Source organism: Vanessa cardui, chromosome 6 (genome assembly GCF_905220365.1).
Source record: "Vanessa cardui chromosome 6, ilVanCard2.1, whole genome shotgun sequence".
NCBI lineage: Eukaryota > Metazoa > Arthropoda > Insecta > Lepidoptera > Nymphalidae > Vanessa > Vanessa cardui.
Window position 1 is genome coordinate 10,866,794 of NC_061128.1, and position 27,604 is coordinate 10,894,397.

The following is a 27,604-nucleotide window of genomic DNA, read 5'->3' on the forward strand; positions in this document are numbered from 1 at the left end:
TTTTTTTTTCAAATTCAAATATTAAAATGAAGTTTAATATAGACCTCATGAACACTTCTTGCTAGAATCGATTCGATTATTTGTAGTATTTTTTGTACCACATTAAATTATTATGTAAAGCTGTAAACGTATAGCTTATTCAAATGGAAATAGGAAAAAAGATAAACAACTCTTAAATTTACGTATTCTATGCGATTTGCTAAAAACCTAACCTAATACTTGGTGGTTTGTGCTTTGTCTGGGTAGGTACCACCCACTCTTCAATTATTTTACCGCCAAATAACAGTACTCAGTATTGTTGTGTTCCGGTTTGAAGGGTGAGTGAGCCAGTGTAACTACAGGCACAAGGGACATAACATCTCAAGGTTGGTGGCACGATGACGATGTAAGGAATAGTTAATATTTCTTGAAAGAAGAATAAAAAAAAATAACTAATATAGCTGATATTGTACATTCCTAAGAGTTTATGATCAGTACATATGTATGTGTTGTCTTTAATACAACATTATTACATTAAACTACGTAATTCCACTTTAATTTTACTTCCAAAATTTCAATAGCAAATTTGTCGACGTTCGAAATGTCATTTTGTTGATAATCCATTGTAAATATCGTAGCTCTTAACCAATTATATCGTTTTAATATGCCGTCAAATGTTGTTTATTTGGCTATCCTACTGTTATGGTTGGCATTGCGTAAATTACGTAGGGCTGCCGTTGAGGATGCAGAATGAAACCGAACGAATTTAACTTATACGTTTATTTAAGTAATTCAATTTAACAATTAATTATTTCTAATTTATAATACGTGACAGTCTGTTCGATGTCAGAACAGAAAGTGAAGTTCTGTAGTCTGAATTACATATTTATATACGAAATCGGTAAATCACTGAATGGTCCCCACGGTATGGTGATTCTTGGTAGCGCTCGATGTTCGGGAGGTCTTGCGAAACAAAGCAGCGACGCTGGCAACAGGTGGTAGCTTCAAGGAATGCATGGTGTGATTATTTCTCACGGTATGGTAATTCTTGGTAGCGCTCGATGTTCGGGAGGTCTTGCGATTATTTCTTAACAACTCCCTCCGCAGGATCAGCAGCTATTTGGAGACTTTTGTCGAAAATAGTGCTGATAGAGACATAGGATCTCTGGGGCTGTCCTGGACTTCTTGTGTTCTGGTTGCCTCATTGTCCTTCTGGTTGGTATTTCTTAAATGCATACATTTGCGACGAATGAGGACGATGCTAATAGTGAGTACTGATGCACCGATGAGTAGGTAGACAGGTATAGTCGTGTGATAGAGCGTGTCTAAGTTCGACAATTCCAAAGTCACTGGTTCTTGAGAGGCAATCCTGGTATTGGTTGAATGTAAGTGAGTCAAATCTATACTGTTCAATTTCAAGATGTTCTTCGCTGTCGCTTTGTATGGATCTTCATTACTATATTCTATATTCAACATTTTCAAAACTTGTCCTTTTACTTGATCATGGTGGTTAGTGATGGTGAAGATGGACGTTTGTAGAGCACACCCTTTAGGTATTTCAGCTAGATAGCTTCCGAGAAGGTTTTTGTATTGATCTTGAGAACAGGTTAAATGAACTTTCGTTAAGTTGGGAAAGCTCAGAACATAGTGACGATCATCCAATTGTTCCATGGCTTGAGAAGATAAGATTACTGGAGTAACCCGACAGGTTTCATGGATATGTTGCTGGAGTATAAGATGTTGAATGCAGCTCGTTTGCTCTCCATAGTGTCGGTTTAAGTTGTCCTCGCAAAGATGACCGTGACTGTACTTCGGACATTCTGTCTCTATATACAGTAGATCTTTCTCGTTAATTGCTACGTATGGATAGGTAGGGATTATAATTTTATCATTACTATTAGGGGCTAAGGACAATTTGTAAAGGATGTAGTTATTGGGATTCATGATTGGAAACTTAATTACCAAGATTATATCATTATCTTTATAATAATATCCTAATCTTAATAGATCTAAATATTCCCTAAAATTAATATCTAGCACTACATTTGAATTGTATAAACCTTTTAGTTTATTTAACATAACTATATAAGTGTCGTAATCGAGAACGGAATAATGGATGCTTTTAGCTCTTATGAATGCCAATAGATTCTGTAGTTTTGACAACTCTTGTGACAAATTGTCTATGTCATCACCTAGTATTGTAAGTAGCTGGGCTAAATGAAAATACTTAATTGCATCTTCTTCTTTCCTAACATCATTATCTAAGATGGTTTTAATAATGTTCTCTATTTTCCTCTGGTTTTCTACTATCCTATCTGTAACATTTGAACTCTGAGATGCCCACTGCTTGCTTAAACTTATTTGATGATTTATTTCAATGGCTAAGTTATTTTCGTTCTTTTGTAGAATAGCAATGGCATTTTCGTACTTTAGTGCGTCCGTATAATCTAAATTTCCGGAGATACTTTTGATTATGGAACCAAGACCGTTAACGAGGCCTCTTTTTGAACGTTTTCCTTGAAAGGTTAACAGTTGCTCTGACATGTCATTTAATTTCGTTGCAAGAAATTTGATATGCGGGGCGTAAAGTAACGAAGTTTTATTATTTAAGTCAGGTGCTAGGTTGCTTAACTTCTCTCGAACGGATTCTAACCTATTTCGCACATTATTTAAATTTATAATTTGAACAAAAGAATGGAAATGGGAAATTATTCTAGTAGGTCCTAGGTTGAAGGGGAGAATACCCGGTCCATTTTTTAAGCTTTCAAGTGTTATCACGTCTGCTTGTCCCAGCTTCAGGATCTGAGCCAGTATTAACGCGAGTAGTGTTTTCTGTATCCTGTAACAAACGAGCACTATTAGGTACCCGTTTCAGGCGCGACTTGGGTACGGGTTCTCTCTTTCTCTTTGTATAAATATGTATAGGTAAATCTGTTACAACCGTATCGTTCGTATAGCGGGCAGCTAATTTCTGTCTATTAGCTAGGGGATTTCTGACATAGATTCGTTGATCAGGTGCATATGTTTGCTCAGGCTCGCGATTTCTATTAATGTTCTCGGTTATTTCAGTACGACGCTGAAGGGCGGTTTCATTAATGATTTCGTATACCTTTAACATTCGCTTACGGTGATCTAGTATATATTCCTGCAATAGGTGCTCTGTTATATTCATGTCTAAAGGATCTCGCGGATCTAAATGACCAGTAATTATTTCTATTGGGCGACATTTCGTGAAAGAATGGATTGAACTATTATATGCCATTACAGCGTACGTCATAAGGTTGGTAACGGATTCATTGCGGTGTTCTAATTTTAAGATACGCAAGTGTTCGAGTAGGGTATTATGAAAGCGTTCTATCATTCCATTTTCATTGGGTGTATTGGGGCATATTCTATGATGTTCAATTTTGTGTAATTTAATGAATTCAGAAAATAGTTGATTTGTAAATTCAGGGCCATTATCCGTAATGTATTTAAGAGCCATACCATGATGGGAAGAGAACTTTAATAAAGCCTGAACTACACTAACGGCTGTAGCATCTCTCAAAGAATATGCTTGTGCATATTTCGAGAATGCATCGATAATTGTTAGGTACTTGTTACTATCTACGCTGAATAAATCCAAGTGTACAACTTCCATAGGCTTGGTAGGTGGTGGTACAATTTCATATCTAGGTCTTACAGGATTTCGGTCATATTTTGCCTGACCGCAAATAAGACACTCATTAATGAATTTTGTCACTTGGTTTTTCATTTTTGGCCAGAAATAACGTTTAGACAGAGCTAAACAACATTCATTAATGCCTCTATGGTTCGTCTTGCCTTCATGATAGTTCTTAATAATTTCTTGTTGCTTTAGGTAATCCTTAACGTTTTCAACTTCTAATTTGGAAAGAACTAGGTTCATTGCGGAATTTTTGAAATACTTTTGTATAACCGGTATAATTTTGTACATTTCAAGCGGGGGATTAATTAAGATTCCTGTTTTTATACGTGGTGTAACGTATTCTTTTATGGCATCTATTACATCTTGTTCTAGGTTTGATTTGGAGATTTGTATGCAAGTTTTTGTGTAAGTTTCAAAAGGGTGAGTTATGTGAGGTCTACTTTTAATATCGCCAACAACGTTAAATACGATTTGTCTGCTAAATTTGTTAAGGGGATCATCAGTAATAGGGACTTCTAGTATAGGGCTTTCTGCATCGCTATGAATACTGTCGGTTCTTGAGTCGATACTTCTGGTTCTTTCTGAATCAGATTTGTCTGAGATGTTAACGACAATAGAACTAGACTCTTCATTATGGATTTCTATTCGTGATAGGGCGTCGGCGTTGGAATTAATTTTCCCTGGTTTATAAATGACTGTGTAATCATATTCACTTAGGCGTAGTCTCCAACGTGTTAAGCGCGAATTGGGCTCTTTCATGTTCATTACCCATTGCAAAGGCCGATGGTCTGTCATAATTTTAAACTTCCTACCAAAAAGATAGGGTCGAAAGTATTTCGTTGCCCACACAATGGCGAGTAATTCCTTTTCTATCGTACTGTAGTTTATTTCGCTTGAATTAAGCGTTCTCGATGCGTATGCTATTGGTTTATCTGATCCAATGGGGCCTTGAGAAAGAACGGCTCCAATTGCTAAATTCGAAGCATCTGTTGTGAGTATAAATTCCTTTGAAAAGTCCGGATATTGAAGGATCGGATCATTGACAAGTAGAGTTTTACACTTTTCAAAGCATTGGATATAATTCTGATCTTGGACAATTTTGGAACCTTTCTTCAAGCATTGGGTCAGAGGCTTGGTTATTTTAGCAAAGTCTGGTATGAATTTTCTATAATAACCAAGTAATCCTAAAAAGCGTTTTATTTCTGTACGGGTATTAGGTAAGGGGTAATTCTTAATTGCCGATATTTTGTCAGGGTTAGGTTTTATACCATCCTTGCTAATAACATGCCCAAGGTACGCCGTTTCTAGTTTTAGGAATTCTGATTTGTCCATCTGTATTTTAAAATTTGACTCACGTAATTTCTTAAATACTTTTTCTAGGTTAATTATGTGCTCCTGAAGGGATGTACTAAATACTATTATATCATCTAGGTATACTAGACAAATAGTATTCTGTAGCTCTCTCAACACATTGTCCATGACTCTCTGAAAAGTGGATGGACTATTTTTAAGGCCCATAGGCATGCGTAAGAATTCAAAATGGCCGTGTTCAACATTAAAAGCTGTTTTAGGTATATCTTGGGGGTTCATTTCTACTTGATAGAAGCCACTAGCAAGGTCTAAGGTTGTGAAATATTGGCAATTACCTAATTTATCTAATACGTCGGCTATATTAGGAATGGGATACTTGTCGTCTACGGTCTTTTCATTGAGTTTTCGGAAATCAACTACTATACGCCATTTAGCTTTCCCTGACGCGTCTGCTTTCTTAGCTACAACCCAAATTGGGGAGCTCCATGCTGAATTCGAAGGCCTAATGATTCCCTGTTCTAGCATCTTACCTATCTGTTCTTGTACTTCCTGTCTGTGGACATAGGGATACCGATAACTTTTTGTGTAAACCGGAACCTCATCAGTTGTTTTAATCGAGTGCTTTACTTTGTTGGTGAAAGTTAAAGGCTCTCCTTCTAAGTAGAAAACATCGGCATACTGCGCACAAAGCAGCTCTAAGTTCGTACGTTCTTCGATATTTAAGTGATCAGTGCGTAGACGCGAAATTACTTCTTTTATGCGATCTTGCTGTTTATTGGCAGGTGTACACTGTACGTTATACATTTCTGCAGAGATTGCTCGGTCCATAGAGAATATGACGTCGCTTCGACTTGGATTGGTTACTTCAACTATTCCCCTGTTATTCGAAACGGTAGTTAAGCATTCGCCTATAATACAATTTGAAACGGTTTGTTCTTCTATAAATGCATGTCCGTCATGAATATTTATCGGAATCCTAAGTAATTTCGAAGTATTCGCTGGTATAATGTCCTCATACAAATTCGCGTTGCGGGAATCATATACCTTAATCGGATTTGAAGCGGTTTTAGTTTTTAGCAATTTGTTCTTATAATCTATTACAGCCTCCCACTTATCTAATAGGTCTGTACCAATAAGCCCATCGAAATAATCATGGAACTTATAAATGTAAAATGTCGTATTATCCGAATCATTAAATTCTTTAAAGCTAGGTAACGTAATTGAATAGTAATTTCTAGAGGTGGCGTGAATATTCTTAACTTCAAAAGGATCGTAATTTACTGGTAAGTTACTATAGTATCTTTCCACTACCTCGGGACACAGAAAAGATTGATTTGCTCCTGTATCTATTAATAGTTTCATAGGAGGTGATGCGATTTGAATGTACGGAAGCTGACGTTGGGTTTGAAGATTAATTTCTATTTTAAGGTGTCGGACTTCCGGTCCTTCGAAAAATCCTGCTCGTTTGTTTTAACGCTATCGGCTTCCACTTGGGGTGTTTCTGTACAATTTTCTAAAGGTTCCTGTACGGAATATTCATAGGGTTGCTGGTATTCTACGTACTCGCTAATATCGTAATAAGGATCGTAATAATCGGCATATTCATCGTATATAGAATTGTCAATGAAACTATTGTAATTTACTTCTTTAGATTTAAAGTAGTTCGTAGGGGGTGGGTTCCCGGATTTTGCCCAGTTATGTCCTGTAATTGTTGGTTGTGTAGGCGGCAATGGTCTTGTAACATAATGGCTTACTCCACTCATAGGACGTGGTTGGTTAACAGCTTGGTGGTTAAGACGTGAACCTATTTGAAAGTTATTTTGTTGAGGGTTATAATTTGGCGGTGACGATCTAAAAATTTGTTGCGTATGTGTTGGACCGAATTGGCGGGGTTGATACCGATTCTGTCTCCATTGCGGTGTAGATGGTGGAACGAAATGAGGGCGTGAAGGGCCAGGTATATTAAAGTTAAAAGGTTTAGGCGTGGGCATTGAAAACTGTTGGTTAGGCATTTTATAGGCACTTACAAAATGATTTGGTACGGACATAGAATTTATAGATTTTTTGTCAGGTAATTTTTGGTTCCGATTTTGTAGGTACATAGTATTCATCTCCTCGTGTACGAATTCTAATGCCTTTTCGATGGTCTCAGGGCGCATGCAACGTATGCGCGATCCTAAGGGATCGTTCAAACCTCGCAAATACGCTTGAAGCGTTAATTTACGATAAAGATCTCGTTTAGCATTAATGGTGGTCTCAAGGGTATCATGCAGGCTTACATAGGTCATTATAGTACTGTATAGATTCTGGCAACGCTCATAATACTCCTGCGCGGTGCTAGAACCTTGCGATAAAATAGCTAAATCGTTATATAGAGCGGTTTCATCTCGTTGGTCCGCGAAGTTGTTCACTAAAGCAGTTCGAATGCCTTGCCAGTCGGATGGAATCCCATTAGAATTAATTAAGCGAGCAGCAGAGCCTGTTACTTTGTTAAGAATTCCGTTGAGAAGAGCACACCTACTTAATTCACTACTACTATCACTACAAAACTGTCCTACCAATTGATCACATAATTTTAAAAATCTAGTAAGTACATTTGGGTTCCCGTCGAACTCGGGTACCAACCTTAAGGCTTTATAAATGGTGTCTAACTCAGACATTTCCGTTTGTTCTTCTATACTACTTAAACTAATATCTCTTCTATTATCTACGAAAGTTTGCCTACTACTAATAACTATCCTAGGTTCCTTCGATTTTCTTAAATGAAAAATCTTGGCAAATTTTATTAACACACAGGTTAGTTAGGCTAGGATTGAGCAACCACTAAAAAGAATCTAGTGTACTCACATGAACATGTTTCGGTCTCTCTGCGTTATCGATGTCTGGATACCTCTCGTGCAGCACTACTCGTAGATTCGGATGCTACGGATGCAGCAGCTAGACAAGCTACGGCGGGGCTTCACGCGATTACGGAAATCTTCTACGCGAAACGTTCCGCGAGCATCCTACCGACTGCGCCAATTACGTAGGGCTGCCGTTGAGGATGCAGAATGAAACCGAACGAATTTAACTTATACGTTTATTTAAGTAATTCAATTTAACAATTAATTATTTCTAATTTATAATACGTGACAGTCTGTTCGATGTCAGAACAGAAAGTGAAGTTCTGTAGTCTGAATTACATATTTATATACGAAATCGGTAAATCACTGAATGGTCCCCACGGTATGGTGATTCTTGGTAGCGCTCGATGTTCGGGAGGTCTTGCGAAACAAAGCAGCGACGCTGGCAACAGGTGGTAGCTTCAAGGAATGCATGGTGTGATTATTTCTCACGGTATGGTAATTCTTGGTAGCGCTCGATGTTCGGGAGGTCTTGCGATTATTTCTTAACACGTATAATAACAGATCATATTCGACAAAATGCGAGCCTTTTAAAAACATATGCATAAATAATTTAGTAATTTCATAGAGCTTTACACTTCTTATATTTCCATTGTCGGGCAAAGACTGATTTTACTCGACTATAATTTTTTTTGACGTCAATGATTTTGCTAATCCTTCCAAATAACTATAGAAAATTCAAAACCATACATTTTTCATAATATATTTTTTTCCTGCATAATAACTAACCAACCAACTATTATAAATAATACATTAAAAATAATAACCATGACAATGATAAAATAATGCACTTTTTTTTAAATACAAATCAAGTAAAATTTTAACCAGCAATAAGAATTTTCAATTCATTTGTTTCGTTATGAAATACCTATCAAAAGGGTTACATATTAATTCAATTATTTGATATATACAAAATATCTTTGATAAAAATCCCTTACGATAAGATCACACCCAAAGAACTTAAACAATAAAAACTGTCTTATCTTTTATGAAACTTATTTAAAACAACCTTCTTTAATAAAATTTGGTATTTATGATTTTAACATGCAAAACATTAATCGTGTTCCATTTTCAAAATTGCAAGTACAGACTCAATTGTTTTTTATATCATTTCGACCTCAGAAACCACAATGTTTGTAAATTGCAATTATAAAAGTAATTTCATAACAACCTTCATGGTTTCACCCAGCCTCGTTCGTGTGTACTCAGCCTAGCTCAGGTCACTGTCACGTCCCACATAATGATTCTTCGAACTTGATGTTTGAACTTGTAGAAACTATAAGACTACCACACGAGGTCGAAGTTTTGAGCAAATCTTGATAGTAAACTCAACAATCAAGACTTATTATTTTATATTAGAACGCGTTAATTTTAAACAAAAACAACAGCATGTTAAAGTCCCACTACTGATCTAAGGCCTCCTTTCCCTTTGAGGAGATGGTTTAGAACATATTTCACCACGCTGTTCCAATGTGGGTTGGTGGAATAAACATGTGGCAGATTTTCTGTGGAATTAGACACATGCAGATATCCTCTCGATATTTTCCTTCACCGCCGACCACGAGATGAACTTAAAAACACAAATTAAGCACATGAACATTCAGTGGTGCTTGCCTGGGTTTGAACCCGCAATCATCGGTTAAGATGCACGCGTTCTAACCACTGGGCCACCTCGGCTCTCCACTAATTTTAAATGAAACTTGAACAAATACAAACTGTCAAAGCAAACCCATTATAATAAACTTGTGTTAGTTTAGGAAATAAGAAAATCGCCAAATTGAAAATTTAATTTAATGAAATCCTATCAATTGTATGAATGACCAGCATATGTTGAGCTGCACAAGTATATAGAAATAAATATAGCCGACAGGATACCATACCAAGGACTTAACTATAATAAATAAATGCACCGGATATTTTGATGATAGCTGAAAATTTATGTTGAACATGTCCTGAATAATTTATAATAAACTACTATAATTATTAATCATCCGTCCAGTAATGTATGAACTTTTAAATGTATGGAGGTAAAAACCAGAGTTTCAATGATCAAACGAATGAAAGATGCAACATCTAAATTAGAAAATGTATATCGAACGAAATTCCGATATTTCTTTTTCAATTAGAATCAGTAAAATAGAGGAAAAATGTTTCTGTGCAAGTTTTAAGAGAAAGTGGAAAAGATTAAGATCGCAAGAAAAATTTGGAAATTACATTCGTAATAAAAGATAATAGTGATAGGCTGATAAAATATACTAAAATGGTTCCCTAGTTAGTCTAAAGAATGTGAATATAATAGTTTAGCTTTTCTATACCAATAACTAACAGTAATTTCCTAGTTATTTCCAACCGCCAATGAACGCCAAGTTGAGGATTATTTCCATAATTTATAAGTACAAATAACTTCAATACGTAATAGTTTAAATAATGTATATAGTTATTAAAATCATCTTAAGTTTTTTTTTAATTATATCAAATAATACATAAAATATTACTTCAATGGACAAAGCTAAAGTAACAAAATTATATCAGCCCTGCTCATAAGCTTATAAGCTCTCAAGCAACAGTTGTTCCACTCTAGAGCACAGGTCTCTTAAAATGAGAAGACTTATGCCATATATTGGCTCAGTAGGTTGAATACGGTAGAATTATGCTAGTTTAAAAGATATCATTAGAAAATACAAGTTTCCCGCGACGTTTTCCTTAACAAAAACTCTCAAAAAAATGTATAAATACAAATATTATAATATATTCAGACTTCTCAAAAAACAAGAAGTCTGAATAACGGCCGTGGGATCAATCTTTTTTCTCTAATCCAACGATCTTTAGACCTACCTACTAGATAAAGCTAGTTCCTTATTGTTCAGTTTCTCACTATAAAAAACGGCTCAAACATGGATTTTTATCCCAAAATAAATAACTACGCAAGCAAAGCCGCGGTTTCAAGTAGTCTATTGTAAGACGTACCATACATAATTCTTACTAAATATATCATTATTTAACCAATCTAGAATAAAGATATATGACATTTAGCCTTCCTAATAAAAGAAATACATGTATTCAATCGAACATACAATTCTTGAGATTAACTCAACATTCTAAAATACAAACTCTATATTTTTAATACATGATAATCATCATCAAATTTTAGTCCAACTTGTCAATTTGTCTATACTATTCAAATTGTGTATAACTATTCAAATTGTCATGTTTCAAATTTCAAAGAACAGGCTTCCTCCATGAAGACGTTCTGAAAAGTAAAGTTAGCAAATATATTTTCTCAGTGCTTGCTTACGTCATAAAATAAACCTGTGTTCCAGAAATTTCTAGTAGATTCGATTGAGATTGATAGATTATCACGTCAGACAATTTTTCTGAACATAGATATGTAATCTGTATTTAATCGCAGCTTTGTAGATCGGGAAAATATTTCATTAAATTAAACGAAGCTGCAAGAATCAACATTTTTTATAATAGCAAAGATCAGTGTACGCAGAAAATTATATCATTATATAACATATAAGCTACTAGAAACTATTATTTGAAACGTACTTTAACATTTGATCCTGACATTGTCTCAAATAAAACAATGGAATAGGAAAAAAACTAATGAGTACCAGACGCGTAAACAAAGCAAAATTGACGTTATTATACTTTTAATATACATTGGACAAAAAAATATATAAAGAATAAATACATATATATATACAAGTGATGACTTCTAAATATCCACAGCAAAACTTAAAAGGAAGTCCAAAGGATTCAAGGCTCTGCGCGAGATCCGTAGCAAAATGTCAAATCAAATCAAATCAAATCAATTTTATTCAAGTAAACTTCACAAAGAAGCGTTTTTGAATCGTCGACAATTAAATACTACCACCGTTTCGGAAAGCAGCTTCTAGCGAGAAGAAACGGCAAGAATCTCGCATAGTTGCTCTTTTTAAATAAACAGATTTACAATGCTGTTGTAAATGTGCAATTTACAGTAATTAGTGTCCTATGATGGAACCCGAGCCTAACTCCAGGCGTTTCTTTCTAAAAAGTACTCTTTTAATGAATAATATGATTTATTTATTAATGTGGTCTTAATAATCTTTTTAAATTTCGAGAATAGTAAATTGATTATATTTTCCGGTATCTTATTATATATGCGTATACCATGTCAACCATTTAGCAAGACCTGTGCTCTCTAAAACAGAGTTACACAAATGCACTTAATATTAAATATATGCGTGTTAGTTAGACATGATATACACCCTTTGTATTGCAACATGATATGCATGTTAGTTGCCAATTAACATTTTAAACTTGCATTGCAATGCGTTTATTTAAATTTAATCATATTATTGCAGCATAACGCTTCTTTTGTGCGTCGGAGGTTAAATTAATTACGTAACCGATTGTTTATCATCATTGCATATAAGAAAACAAAGTCACTTAAGTCTGTCTGCTTAGATCTTTCAATTTACACAACGTAAGAAATAAACTTAATTCGGATGTGATCGGTTTTACGAATTTTGCCGATGCTACATCTAAGCTGTGTCGTACTATACTTAACTTATCCTTCACAACTAAGCATCTGTCACAGACTCTGGGCTTCATTATCATTATCATTACATAGTATAAAACAAAGTCGCACACCGCTGTCTGTCACTATGTATACTTAGATCTTTAAATTTACACAACGGATATTGAAGCGGTTTTTTTTTCTAAAGGGAAAAATTGATCCAAGAGGAAGGTTTATATGTATGATACGTGCACAATGAAGTAGAAGAATGTCTGTGAACATTGTAAGACATTCTACAGTATATTTAGTATCGGCATTGCAACCGTGCGAAGTCGGGATGGGCCGCTAGTTAGAAGAATAAGTATAATGATTGTTTTGAATTCATTTCAATTGACGTGTTTTTTATCTGACCTGTGATGATAATTTAATTATATTCATTTGTTAAGAAATTACTTAGTTATTTCTATTGAAACTCGTAGCTACGACTAATTTTCAATTTTTTTTAAACTATAACTTGTATGTATTATGAAATAATTTACATTTAAATGGGCAGTAACCTAAATGACTACTAGGATATGTGCTGTTTATTACATATTAAAATATATATTTTTTTAATAAACAAGCAACATCTGCGCCAAGTCAAACAACTTTCGTTTAAAAAAAAGGCGATAGATTCGTGGTTGACCCATTGAGATCGCGAATATAATTATTACGGTTTAATGTGATTATTGATGGTTATTTGTGTTGTAGACTGAATGTTTTTCTATTGTGGTAGATTGATTGTTATTTTAAATTAAAGATAATTGTTTTAGAGGTTAACCTACTTCCTACTTCTGGTTCTAAAAATATATATAACCAGGAGTATCAAGCTGTCATCAGTCATGATGACATTCAAAATATGTCTCGTCGTTCACGTTCGTAATACCTCTCCTTTAGATATTCCATCAAACATGACTTTTCGGCTGTCATATGTTCTTCGTCATACTGACGTTGCATAATGTACAATACAACAACAACAGCCTGTAAATTCCCACTGCTGGGCTAAAGGCCTCCTCTCCCTTTTGAGGAGAAGGTTTGGAACATACTCCACCACGCTGTTCCAATGCGGGTTGGTGGAATACACATGTGGCAGAATTTCTATGAAATTTGTCACATGCAGGTTTCCTCACGATGTTTTTCTTCACCGCTGAGCACGAGATGAATTATAAAGACAAATTAAGCACATCACAAGCGAATCAGCGGTGCTTGCCTGGGTTTGAACCCGCAATCATCGGTTGAGATGCACGCGTTCTAACCACTGGGCCATCTCGACTAATGTTCAATAAAGAAATAAATAAATCCTAATTTAACTTTTTATGATGCTATGACATATATATTTCGAAAATTAGTTCGGCGGATGAGTAAATGGGCCAAATGACAGTAAGTGCTCACGACTACCCGTCATAAAAATCAGTCAATGCGCCGTCAACCTTGGGAGATGTTATGCCACTTGTACCGGTAGTTGGCTCACTAATTCTTCAAACCGGAATACAATAATAGTACGTACTGTTGCTTGGCGGTAGAATATCTCTATAATCTCTATCGTAGAGAGGATGGTAGTAACCCAGGGTTTGCACACTTATAATAGTAACAGCCTGAAACTGTCCCACTGCTGAGATAGGGCTTCCTCTCCTTTTAGGAGCAGGTTAGAAGCATATTCAATAGCGCTGTTTCAATGCAAATGCATAGATTCACGTGTGGCAAAATTTCCTTCACCACGGATCTCGAGGTTAGCACATATTAAGAACATGAAAATCAGTAGTGCTAACCTGGGTTAGATCCCGCAATCATCGGATAAGGTGAAAGCTCTAACTACTGGGCCATCTCAGCTCAAGTAAATCGCTCGTCATCTTTAAACAATAATTGTTCATACAATAATATTTTCAATTACGCAAATTCCATTCGCGGCCCTAACCTAAATGGTGTTTATTAGCCTAATGACACGCTTTGTAAACGTTTGATGTGGACATTTCGTAATATTGACGAAAGTTGACCTTGGAACATCTGTTCATATAGGTACCGTTTGTACAAACATTTGTCCAGATTTTGGTGACATTGACAATCATGCGTCGAGAACATTCAGGGATTGATTTATTCCGGTTCAAACCGGAATTTTATCAATGCACGTTCTTCGATTATATAATTTTTTTTCAACGGTACACGTGCCGCGTTGTAATGTGAAAGTTGCAGATTCGATCCTACCCCCCAGGCTATTGTCCCCACTCCTAATGCAAGCTATATGCTTAATTCAAGAGAAAAACAGGTATATTATTGTCTTCAAAAATATTATATGTATATTTTATATTGTTTTATATACGAATTATTGGCTGTGTTGTTAAAAAATACTGTATATCTACACATTATTTCGCGATTGATAGGTCAAGTTAATTCTTACAGAATCGCATTGTTAATTGGAACTCATAATTCATACTCATTTACATTTATTTATACAGTATAGACAATAAAGACATGATATCAAAAATATTTTATAAGTAATGTTTTTTTTTTAATAATAATAAATTCTTATTGATTTTCATCCTAAATAACTGTAATAAGGTATTGGACTATTTTCGATTTTAATTTGTTACATTATCAAACGTCAATTCTGGTTCTCTTATCTTCAAGTAAAGCACGTCATAAACCCATCTTCTTCCACGTCATATTGGCAACAGTACAGCGGGTCTTTAATACTTTACAGAGTATTGGTAATAGCAGACAGTACGCTAACAGTAGCTAACTTACGGATTCTATATAATAGTTATATAGTAAATTTTAGCGCTATTTTTCAGCTCTATTTCAAAGTTATCAAAATTATTTTCCCAAGTAGGTCACTAATTTTGTTTTAGTAACACTTACGCAATTAATTTAATTAATATATCTCGCTATTTACACTTTCAGTTTAATTACAATTCAAATTAAACGTAAGTAGCTTATTGCAAACGTAATTTTGACATAGTAAGATACAGTCCGTAAACGTAACTTGAATGCGAAATGTATATGTTATCAATTATGTTATATTATAAAATATATATATATTCGTTTATTTCACACCTGATAGAAGCCAAAAATTGTCCACTTAAGGTAAATCAAACTCGCCTTTAGACTGTGACAAAGTAAAGTTACACCGTCATGCTGGCTAGCTATAAGTGTGACATTCGTTGGATTACTAACCCTTTAAAACAATTTAACAAAAGTAAAAAACAAAACACAATAGCAAAACAAAGTAATAAGATTTGTCCGTGCCCTATGTACCTATTACAGTAGAAGTCATATAATCAAATCCTTCCATTTTCTTTGAAAATAAATACCAAGAAATATTCATTAATATTATTCAAAAAAAGTGAGAAAACAGTCTGTCAAATGGTTTCAACTCTTTTAACTTCTAAATATTTAATTTAAAATCGTTGAACTTTTTAAATTTATTATTGTAAATGTATTGTTATATAAAAAAATACTAAAATAGAAGACATGCGTCAAAATGCGGTGCTAACGCAAATATTAATATTCATATATTAACACCGCGTTTGCCTACAAGCTTGTCTCGAAGTATTTTTTGTAAAAATTAACATAAATACTTATATTTATATTCTACAACTATTTCGCCATTCATTCATAATATTTTTATTATATTAATTCATATATCTTTACATCATTTATAATGTATGCTAATTGATTATTAAATCAGCTATATGTTATTTAGTCACATAATAATTCACTTCCCATTAAAACTACGTTGTCCATGACATTGATCGCTTAAGAGTGCAAGTTCACAAAACTCAATACTACTAGCGCCATCTCTTGACCACTTCTGAAACTAAATAGTGAGTATCATTTTAAGACGATGCATTTTTTGGCAAGTATTGAGTTAAACCTATATCAAATTCAGGGGCTATATTATCTCCCGTTAAATAAGTTTGTTTGATTATTATCGATACGTCTATATAATAAAATTGGAATGTCTGTTTGTAATATTAAAATAGCCCTTTTTACTAAATACATATGTATTTATACACGGTATATGTACATACCAAAATAACATTTTTTACCATTTTTGTCTGTCTGTCTGTTTGTTCCGGCTAATCTCTGTAACGCCTGGACCGGTTTTGACGGGACTTTCACTGGCAGATAACTGATATAATAAGGAGTAACTTAGGCTATTTTTTTGGTTAAATTCAAACGCGCACAAGGTCGCGGGCACAGCTAGTTTAATTCTATACAACTTTTATTAAATACAATATAATAAATGTAAATCAAATTGTATAATTTAACTCCAAATTCTTCTAATACTGTTTTATGTAACGCAGGGAACTATCTTATAAAGCCCTTGTTGGTCTATTATATGTTTCTATTAAGAAATAAAACCAGCCGGGGTTTCGAAGTAGACAGTAATAGTACCTAACTTCAGGCCCTTACATCAACCTAAAAATGAAAATATTATTGTAAATTAAAAAATAAAATAAAGGATGCAAATGAAAAACGTGTGTGGGATAAATCGCATTGAAACAATATTTATATATATTTAAAAAAAAACGTACTTTGTTACCAGTATAAAAAAAAACTTCATTTAAAAAATTTTGAGTGTTTATATTACGCATACAGTAACAGATACTTGACGAAAAATTGCAAAAGAAAAAAAATTAATGAAATAAATGCGAAAATTAGAAACCTCTGAAGGCCATTGCTGTTCCAAAGACGAATTGCCCAACTGATCTGTTGTGTGTTGACCATTGCGCATTGCAAATGCTAGAGGAGCGCATCAGAGCGTTACGGTACTTAGGCGGTGTATACATTATAGACTTAGCGTTTTTTTATATAATTTCCATCTTGAATCTATTTTTGCAATTTTGGAGTAACGCTCTTTAAGAAATAAAGAACTGTTGGAAAACACATCGTTTGGGAACTTAAGTGACTATTTATCACATTATATAGCTTAGAACACGTGCAACTTAACCAATGATCTCGGGTTCAAGCCCAGCCAAGCACCACTATATATATGTGCTTAATTTGTATTTATAATATATCTCGTCCTCGGTGTTGAAGGAAAACATCGTGAATAAACCTGCATGTGTCTAATTTCATCGAAATTCTGCCACATGTACATTCCACCAACCCGCATTGGAATAGCGTGTTGGAATATGTTCCAAGCCATCTCCTTAATGGGAGAGGACGCATTCCAGCAATGGGAAAATTACAGGCTGTTACTACTACTTTACTTTATTTAATGTCGACCATTTCAAAGTGATTTTAAATAGTTTATTGTAATATTGAGTATATACAAACATATAGATTCAGTTATTTTAGACCACAAGGAATAATTATGGTATGCCTGTAGTCTATAGCTTTTTATTCGTACGTCTGTTGTTATTGAAATGTAATATAGATTACAATTAAACCTAAATAAAATATTTTAAATAAAACGTAAAATAAGATTTGAAAGTAACTCTGTCTGTCTGTCTGTCGCACTATCACGACCAAACCGCTGAGCCGAATTTGATGAAATTTGGTATAAGCAAACTTGAAGAAAGGACATAGGCTACTTTTTTGACAAACATATGACAAGCAACGCCGTAAAACGCGAACGAAGCCGCGGGCGAATACTAGTTACCAAATACATCCACATCAAACTCTATGATCAACACCGCATACATCTTATACCAAAGCGCTTAAAGCAAGCACAAACACTCCAATTTTATTATATGCATAGATGGTTAGTTGCAGTGTTAGTATATATTTGTTAATAATTTTGCAAATTCACTTTTAATTGAAATAAAAATCAACGTACTCTGATATAAAGACTTTTTTCTTTAACCAAAATATTGCCAAGTCTAATGAATTCAAATGAAAAATAAAATGAATGGAAATTATGAATTAATAGCCTGATTATACTGCTACTTAATATAGTCTACAAAATAATATAGTCTGTTGATTGAAAAATTGACAAAAAGTTAAAGTTATTAAAACCAGTAAAATTCCATTTCTAGGCTAAGGATTTTTCTTCTGCCTCGATTCGAACCTGAAATTGTCTTACCTACTGACTTATTACCTTATTTATTACCGACTCATCTCGACATATTCGCGTTTGGTTTCATTAAGTTCACATTCATGTTACGCGTTACACTTAAACCTTTATTGAACGGTATGTGTATGATTTAACCCCATTTAGACTTAGAAGAGGCTTTCTCGTAACTTTCTTTTATATCATAAGCACATATTATATAGTCAATGATATTGTAGATTTTACTGCCTGAGATGCGTTAGAATAACAAACATCCTTAATTTTTAAAGAACGATTGATACGATAAGGTTCTAAGTGTTATTTATGTCACTTAGAACCTTATCGTATTAACCGTTAATGGCACACGGAATGATATTTTGTTTATTTTGCAAAGAGTAAATGCGACATGGTAAAACCAATCTTTTTTTATACTTACTGGTTTTCTCTAAAGTGAAATTTAGTTGAGAATCAAAATGGTGTGTCGAAAAAATGTATATAAGTTTTCTATAATAATTAATCTGTCATAATAAAGTAATTTCCTAAATATTATAAATAAACATATGATAACAAATTAACTTGAATAAAACATCAGTGATTTTAAATACTTAATGTATTATATATACATAATTCATTAAGTATCTCATTAAAACAACGAGAACATTATCTGAATCGTTGTACTTACACACGAGAAAAGCCAAATTATAATCAAATAAAAATAAATCATCGAAATGTACGAGTAAAATTGTCGGAATCATTGAAAAAGTAACTAACAATCACTGATACGATAACCATTGCGGAAATGCTAACCCTTTTACAATAATAATAGAACGCAGTTTAGAATGACGCAACACAGTACTTACGTCCTTGCGTTCGCGTGGGGCGGAATAGCTACGATTGGTGGAAGTGCGGCGCGAGATTCAATTGCTGACTTGTGACCGACGCGCGCGCACTTTCCAAGCTTTCGTTTTCATCTGTCGAGATGACTACTCGTTAATATCATATATTATTTTCAAAGAAATGATTTGCGCGAACAATATAAATCGGTATTCTATTTTTAAAAAATAATTCTCCATTTCTGTGTTTACAATAAATACAGTCATCATATTGAATTTCAGGTGACAGCTTGCTAGAAGCAAATTGTTGCCGTGCGAAGAAAGTGACTTTAGAAAAAAGGCAAGTGGAGTGAAGTGTTGTGTTTAAACTTCAAAGTGTACCAGTGTTAGACTTTTCCGCAAAATGTCCGGTTTCGTTAAAATCGCGATAGACGATTACTATTCAGACAACAATTGGACGACAATCATCAACAAATATTGGATGCTAGCGGAAAGAGTCTCAGGTGAGTTTACCAACATTTTTTTACACTTACATTATAAAATTGTAATCAGTTATAAAACTCCAAAATTCAAATTAGGAATTTTTTACTTTTTAAATATATCCTATGAATTCTAATAAGCTAATACAAAAAATTAACTTCCTGATATGTTATCTGTCGCGGTAAAGGAAGTGTTAATTTTACTTCTGGTTGTAAATTATAGTGATCTTAATATTTTATGCCTTGAGCCATAATACTATGAACACGACATTACATATAGACAAAATGTTCATTATAAAGCAATAAATATGTAATAAATAGCTATAAGTAATTCACAGTTCATTAAATGTTAATAAAATTCAGAATTATAAGTTCTATACAACTAACGCGCTTTTAATAAAAAGCACGTACGTAAGAAAATCTTTAAATATAAAAAATAGTCAAATGAATGAATTTACACTTCATTATCAATAGCCCATTTAATTAGCCTTACCAAAAACCTAAACAAAAAATATCGTATGTATAAAATATAATATATATAAAAGAATATATAATTTACCTAAGTTAATAATGAGACCAAAGATTAAAAAGAGAAATATTATCTAGGGAGCACTAGACCGACTATTAAAACATAAAAAAAATGTCTTGATGTAATGCTTTCAGTGAAAATTATTATATTATTTGAAATTGACTATCTCATTATTTTCATTGCAAATATGAACCTTATATAAAAGCATAAAGGAGTAGAAAAATTTCGAGTATAAAGACGTAATATTCATATTATTGAGACAATATATTCATATTAATTTGACACCTTTCATTTTCTATTCGAATTTCAAAACCAAAATGAAAGTGTAATATGTGTATAAAAATTTTCGGCACGCTTCACGTAACTGAAATTAAAAACTAGAAACTAATCTGATAAGAGAATATATTATTTTAAACCGTTCAGCTTAACGGTTTTCACATTATAATGTAACAACCATATAAACTTTCATGTATTTGTTATTTATAGAGTAAAATGATATAATAATTTATAAATTAAATTAAAGAAGATTAAGTGAAGAAAGTAACGTAGTTTTTAATAAATAAATAAAAAAAAGGTTTTAAAGATTTTTTTTCATATGATATTGGCGACTATGATAAGATACATAACCATTCCTCACATCGTCAATGGTCCGTCACCCTTGCTTACTAAGATATTATAAAAAGGCACCAGCCTTTTTTTTGCTGGAAAAAGGCTGGTGCTAAGCTTTTCCTCATATGATGTGATGGCTCGCCGGTACTGATAGTGCTGAAATACTCACTAAAAACCAGTATAGTAATTCCATCTTTTTGATGGTAGTTTCTCTTACACACTCTTCAAACCGAACACAACAATACAGACGATTGCTATTTGGAGGAAGAATATCTGATGAAGTTATGGTATCTAATGTGGATGGTACCTACCCGGACCGGCTTGCACAAAGCCTTATTTGCAATAATATATTCAGATTACAATAGATAGGTATATTATTATCAGATGCGCTAGATCCATTTCATGCGTTTATTTAAGTAGCTTGTAATACGTCTAAAACTGCTGATCCAAATTAGTACATTTCGAGCATCCTACCAGATAATAAATTTAATAATGTGAATACTTATTTTTTTTCGTTTAATACCCTGTGAATAATTGCAGTGCAATGTCTAGACCAATATTTTGCCCCTTCCACTTATTTGACATACTAAATTGTTTTTAAAAATATAAAAATAAGGTTATATATATTCAGCCTGTATTACCGCTAAAATTTAGAGCCGTGTTAATATGAATTTTGTTTGGTCTTAGTATAACAATTTACGTAATTAATTATTAAAAAAAAACTTTAGTTGCCAGTCGTGATGTAGAAAAATTTGTAGTAACGTCATATATGTTTTATATATATTATATGTTTTTTTTCAAGTGGTAGTGCCACACTGCATACCTCTTGGTTGCAGTCGAATGGGCCGGCACGCCCGGGGAAGTACCACTCTCTCACTTAAAATCGGCGTGAAGTGGTAGCTATGCTACCGCGTTTCGTCCGGTAAGTGAGAGTTCCGGAGGCCCGATCCCTCTCCCCCCAAAACATGGTTGTGCAGAATTTGGTGACATTACCCCAGGAGGGTACCATCAGCGACTGCGGTGGAGAATCCCTCTCTGGGCATCCATGCTCAGGACGTACACCGCCTGAGCAGGGATGCCCAGGCTGCCCTCCGAATTCTGGGGGGGGCAATTTTGCGCTCGCCACTGTTCGGGGCAAGCGGAGCAGGCATCATAAGGCAACCCCTACCACACTCGCTGTGGACTTCTGCAACATAAGGGGACTCAACTCCAACTTGAATGCCGTTCACTTTCACCTTGAGACGGCGAAGCCGGCCTTGCTCTTTCTTACCGAGACCCAGATATCTTCTCCTGCCGATACGTCTTTTCTCTCTTACCCCGGGTACAAATTGGAGCATACTTTTGTGCCACGAGCAGGGGTGTGCGTTTACGTCAGAGATGATATCTGTTCTCGACGCCTCGGCAGCCTTGAAGGGCAGGACCTATCAATTATCTGGCTGCGCGTAGACTGCGACGACCATCCGCGAATCTACGCGTGCCTTTATAGGTCCCATAGCGGTAATGCCGAAACCGACCGACTGGTTGAGCACGTCCAATTGGCTACTGATTCCTTGCTGCAGCAGACTCCATCCGCAGAGATCATTATTCTGGGCGATTTCAATGCTCATCATACAGAGTGGCTTGGATCACGCACCACTGATCATGCGGGTAGATCTGTTCTCGACTTCGCTTTGGCTTATGATTTGACACAACTGGTCACCTCGCCAACGCGAATACCGGACGTGGAGGATCATACACCTTCCCTGTTGGACCTTCTGCTGACTTCGCATCCGGACGGCTATAAGATTGTCGTCGATCCCCCTCTGGGCTCGTCGGACCACTGTCTCGTCCGGAGTACAGTGCCAGTTACACGATACTCACGACCTCGTTTCGCGGGCTGTCGTCGCGTGTGGCACTACAAGTCAGCAGATTGGGATGGGATGCGGTCCTTCTTTGCATCTTACCCATGGGGGCGGGTTTGTTTCTCGATGGATGATCCGAGCGTTGTTGCTGACTCTGTCGCCGATGTGGTGCTTCAGGGTATGGAACTTTTCATTCCATATTCTGCGGTGCCCATTGGTGGCAAGTCCCAGCCCTGGTTTGGTCGCCTCTGTAAGACGGCTTCACGCCGAAAATGGGAACGCTACCAAGACTGGGCTAACGCATCGGCGTCTCGTGATACAAACACCAGCACATTCAGAAAGGAATATAACTCTGCCTCCAGGTCCTTCAAAAACGTGATAGCTGAGGCGAAGTCGAAGTACATTGGCAGAATTGGCGAGAGACTGGTGCGCTTCCCATCAGGAACACGTGCGTTCTGGTCTCTCGCTAAGGCTGTCCTAGGGAATTTCTGTCAGCCTTCTTTTCCATCTTTGCACAGGGACGGTGAGTCATTGGCCCATACCGCGAAGGAGAAGGCCGATCTTTTAGGGTCTCTCTTTGCGTCGAACTCGACTCTGGATGACCAAGGAAAGTCACCACCATCAATCCCGCGATGTGATACGACGATGCCGGAGGTTAAACTTCGGCAAAGTGCAGTTCGGAAAGCACTTCTTTCCTTGGACATTCACAAGTCGAGCGGACCCGATGGCATCCCTCCAATCGTGCTACGGACATGTGCTCCCGAGTTGGCACCGGTCTTAACGCGTCTTTTCCGGCAATCCTACGCATTAGGCGTCGTCCCGAACTCCTGGAAGACTGCTTTGGTGCATTCGATCCCTAAAAAAGGCAACCGCTCAGATCCGTCCAATTATAGGCCTATAGCCATCACCTCCTTGCTCTCCAAGATAATGGAGTCCCTTATTAACTGCCAGCTCCTGCGGTACCTAGAGGAGAATCAGCTGATTAGTGACCGCCAGTACGGTTTCCGTCGGGGTCGCTCAGCCGGTGATCTTCTAGTTTACCTTACTCACAGGTGGGCTGAAGCAGTTGAGAGCAAGGGGGAGGCATTAGCAGCCAGCTTGGACATAGCGAAGGCCTTCGATCGTGTATGGCACAAAGCGCTTCTTTCGAAGCTTCCTTCCTATGGGCTTCCCGGGAAATTATGCAATTGGATTACCAGCTTTTTGGCAGATCGGAGCATCAAGGTCGTTGTCGACGGTGCATGCTCTGACTTAAAATTCGTCAATGCTGGTGTTCCACAAGGCTGTGTTCTATCACCCACTCTGTTTCTTCTGCATATCAATGATTTGTTGCAAATCGGGAACATCCATTGCTATGCAGACGACAGTACCGTTGACACCTTATACACCGGCCGCGCTAATATTTCTCGGGAAAACGTCGAAGAAAACCGGAACAAACTTGTGTCTGAAATCGAGTCTTCGTTAAACGAAGTCTCGAACTGGGGCCGGCTAAATTTAGTCCACTTCAACCCCAAAAAGACGCAAGTTTGCGCGTTAACCGCTAAAAAAACACCATTTGTCGTATCTCCACGATTTGAGAACATCCCGATAGCCGCTACAGGTAGTATCGGAATACTTAGCGTTGATATTTCGAGCCTCGTTCAGTTCCGCGGTCAATTGGAAGGCAAAGCCAAATTGGCTTCAAAGAAGCTCGGTGTGCTCAGCAAGGCGAGACAGTATTTCACGTCGGCCCATCGCCTAAAACTTTACAAGGCGCAAATTCGGCCTCACATGGAGTACTGCTCTCACCTCTGGGCGGGTGCTCCCCAGTACCAGCTCCTTCCATTTGACCGCATCCAACGTAGAGCGGCTCGAGTTATCGACGATCAAGCCCTTTCCGATCTCCTTGATCCTTTAGCTTTGCGTAGAGATGTTGGATCACTCTGCATCTTCTACCGAATTTTTCACGGGGAATGTTCCGAGGAATTGTTCGGATTAATCCCGGCTGCTGAATTTCACCTTCGGACATCTCGTCAAAATTCTAAGTTTCACCCGCACCATCTTGATGTCCGAAAATCCACAACAGCGCGATTTCTTAGACATTTTCTGCCTCGCACAACCACTCTGTGGAACCAGCTTTCGCCGGCGGTTTTTCCGAACCGATACGACATGGGAACCTTCAAGAAAAGAGCCTACTCCTTTCTCAAAGGCCGGCAACGCACCTGCAAGCCCCCTGGTGTTGCAGATGTCCATGGGCGGTGGTAGTCACTTTCCATCAGGTGAGCCTCCTGCTCGTTTGCCACCTATTCCATAAAAAAAAAAAAAAAAAAAAAAAATATGTATAAAAAAAAACAATGTCCTGCAACGAAATACTCAGATAATTCGTAACTATAATGCTCTAGTGCTGAAACAGTTCTTTATGAAATTACAATTCAATTAATTCAACTAGGGCACCATCTATTATTATTGTACATAAAAGAAGTGACGTCATCACTGCTGTTCTGTAATAATTAACTACTCATCTCACTTAATAAATGTTTATCTTTACATATAATAAAATTGGAGCGTCTGTTTGTAATTATAAAATACCTGCTTTTTACTAAATGTATACATGTACATGATACATATAGCATTATAAAAAAATAACAATAATTTTTCATCTGGTTGTTCCTAATTTCTGGAACCGCTGAACCGATTTTGGCGGGACTTTCACTGATGTAGTTACTTCCTATAACTTAGGCTACAACTATAACTTTTTTGTTAAATTCTACATCACATGATGTTGCGGTCACAGCAAGTATTGAAATAAGAGTAAATGTTATAATTATTATTATAGCCCATGTCGCTTATCACTTTTTAACATTTCACTTTCAATTTGTGAATTTGTTCCTGCAATAGCATCTGATAAATTATAAGTGTAACTGGTGCAACAAAACAAATATTAATTTGTTCCACTGACATCAACATCAAGTATTTTTTGTATCTGTGTCTTGACAGACGGTCCGACAGTTCGTCAGCCTTGTACATGCAACACTCGTTAAAACTGCAAGTTTTAAAAATGTAACTCATCGTAGGAACTCTTTCCTATTTATAATTAGTTTGTATTTTTGAAGTTCCACGGGTACTGGTTATTTTTGGATCGATTTAGAATATAATAATAATAAAAAATACTTGTTTTTTATTTTACTACTTATTATTTGATAATTCACTTAATTAATGTAAAAAAATTGAATTATTTTCTAAACCAAAAATCATAAAGAATATCTGATAAATACAAAATTGTTTTATATCAAATGCGAAAATTTTAAGCATAATTCGCTGTTGCAAATCCGGGCAAGCATCACTGAGTTTGTTTGCTTTGTGCTTATAATTCTTAATCTCCTGCTCGGTGAAAGAAAACGTGAGGAAACCTGCATATGTCAGATGATATTGTGCCACATGTGTAACCGGAGCAGCGTGGTGGAACAGAATTATTTAAACTTGTTAACATAGTTTAAAATCTTAAACAAGTTATACAAACACAACTAGAAAGATAAAGCAGTAATTAATGAATAAAATTGTAATACGGCAATTTAAAATGCCTCTCTACAACAATAAATAAAGCTATTTTTGTGTTGCGGCAAAATTCTTAGTAATAAACAAACAGTTCTACTAAAAATGTTATTTAATCTGTGCAAGATTTGCAAGTAGTTACATCGTTGCAAAGGCAGCTGTTTTATAAAAAAAATAAGAGTTTCTTATTTTATAATATATGATTATAATATGACTGATATTTGGATAAGTCCTTCGATCATCAACATATTTTTGTTAAACACAAACAAAAATACATTGTCATTCAATTATCGTCTTACGTTAAATAAAGATTGCTTTCAAAAAACTTTCACTCGCATATTAAAACATCGAAATAATTTTATCAATATGAGATAAGTAAGATTACTTGAAGGTAAATTGTAGGTAAAGCATCTCCGGTCGATGGATATCACGTGACTTATACGTCAAAAAAATTTCTGCAATTTCCTTTTCATTTGTATATTTTTTTATTTTAATTTACTGGCTAAGATCGAAGATTATTCAGCCGAAACGTAAAAAGTTTTTAATGAGAATTATTCAATTTAATTTAACTTAATTAAAATAATACAATATTGTTTCATTGTTTCATTTCTAGTCTGTCATCACTACTTTTAATATTATTACTAGTTTAGTATGTAGACTAAAATAAAACCATATTTTAAAAATCTGCGAGATACTTTCACATACTTTTATACTACCTTCCTAACTGAATATATTTTATTAATCTTCTATTTAATGAACAACTTCTTTGATTATTATTTGCTTGGCATGCTGATAATAATTCATATTCTCTGAATTCAACCCCGACTCAAATACGCTTGTATTTGCGCATACACTTTTGTAATTGACACTATTCTGTCTACTGGCTCGTAATGGCTTACATGGTGGTGGGGCTGTAAACAAGTTCGTCTGGATATGTACCAAGCACTAATCTCTTAGTATACCGCCTAACAACAATGCTTAGTATTGTTGCGTTTTGGTTTCCAAGTGAGTCTGCGCAACTACAAACACAAGGATCATAACATCTTAGTTCCCATACCATACTGCACTTCATAAGAATGTCGTATCATATAGACAAATGTGGCGTAAGACTTTCGTTAATAATTAAAAAAAATTATAGAAAAAAAAAAAACAAAAATTTTATTTTTAAAATAAGAACATTTTATTTTATTAGATTGACTTTTTTATAGACTTTTGTCTTATTTAAATTATTGTATGACGTTAAACACACAAATATGTCTCATTTCGACACATCCATTGTTTTCAGATACAATGGAAATAACGTCAATAAATCAAGAACTTAAATGAACATAATTTTAATGAACGTTTCTTTGTGAGCAATAACCGACGCCTTCGTCAAACG

The 27,604-nt window shown here is 35.3% G+C and overlaps 1 protein-coding gene across 3 annotated transcripts in view; it reads left to right on the plus strand.

Moving 5' to 3' along the window:
- The window catches only part of LOC124530226 (elongation of very long chain fatty acids protein 7-like), a 103,748-nt gene that overhangs the window by 41,727 nt on the left and 34,417 nt on the right, over positions 1–27,604 (plus strand). For 2 of the 3 annotated variants that reach the window (XM_047104277.1, XM_047104275.1), the window contains one exon: positions 19,517–19,737. In XM_047104277.1, the coding sequence (XP_046960233.1) occupies positions 19,638–19,737 (100 nt within the window). In that variant the 5' untranslated portion in view covers positions 19,517–19,637. Of the gene's footprint in view, positions 1–19,304; positions 19,445–19,516; positions 19,738–27,604 lie in introns of those variants that run through there. The other variant, XM_047104276.1, reaches the window with a different exon arrangement.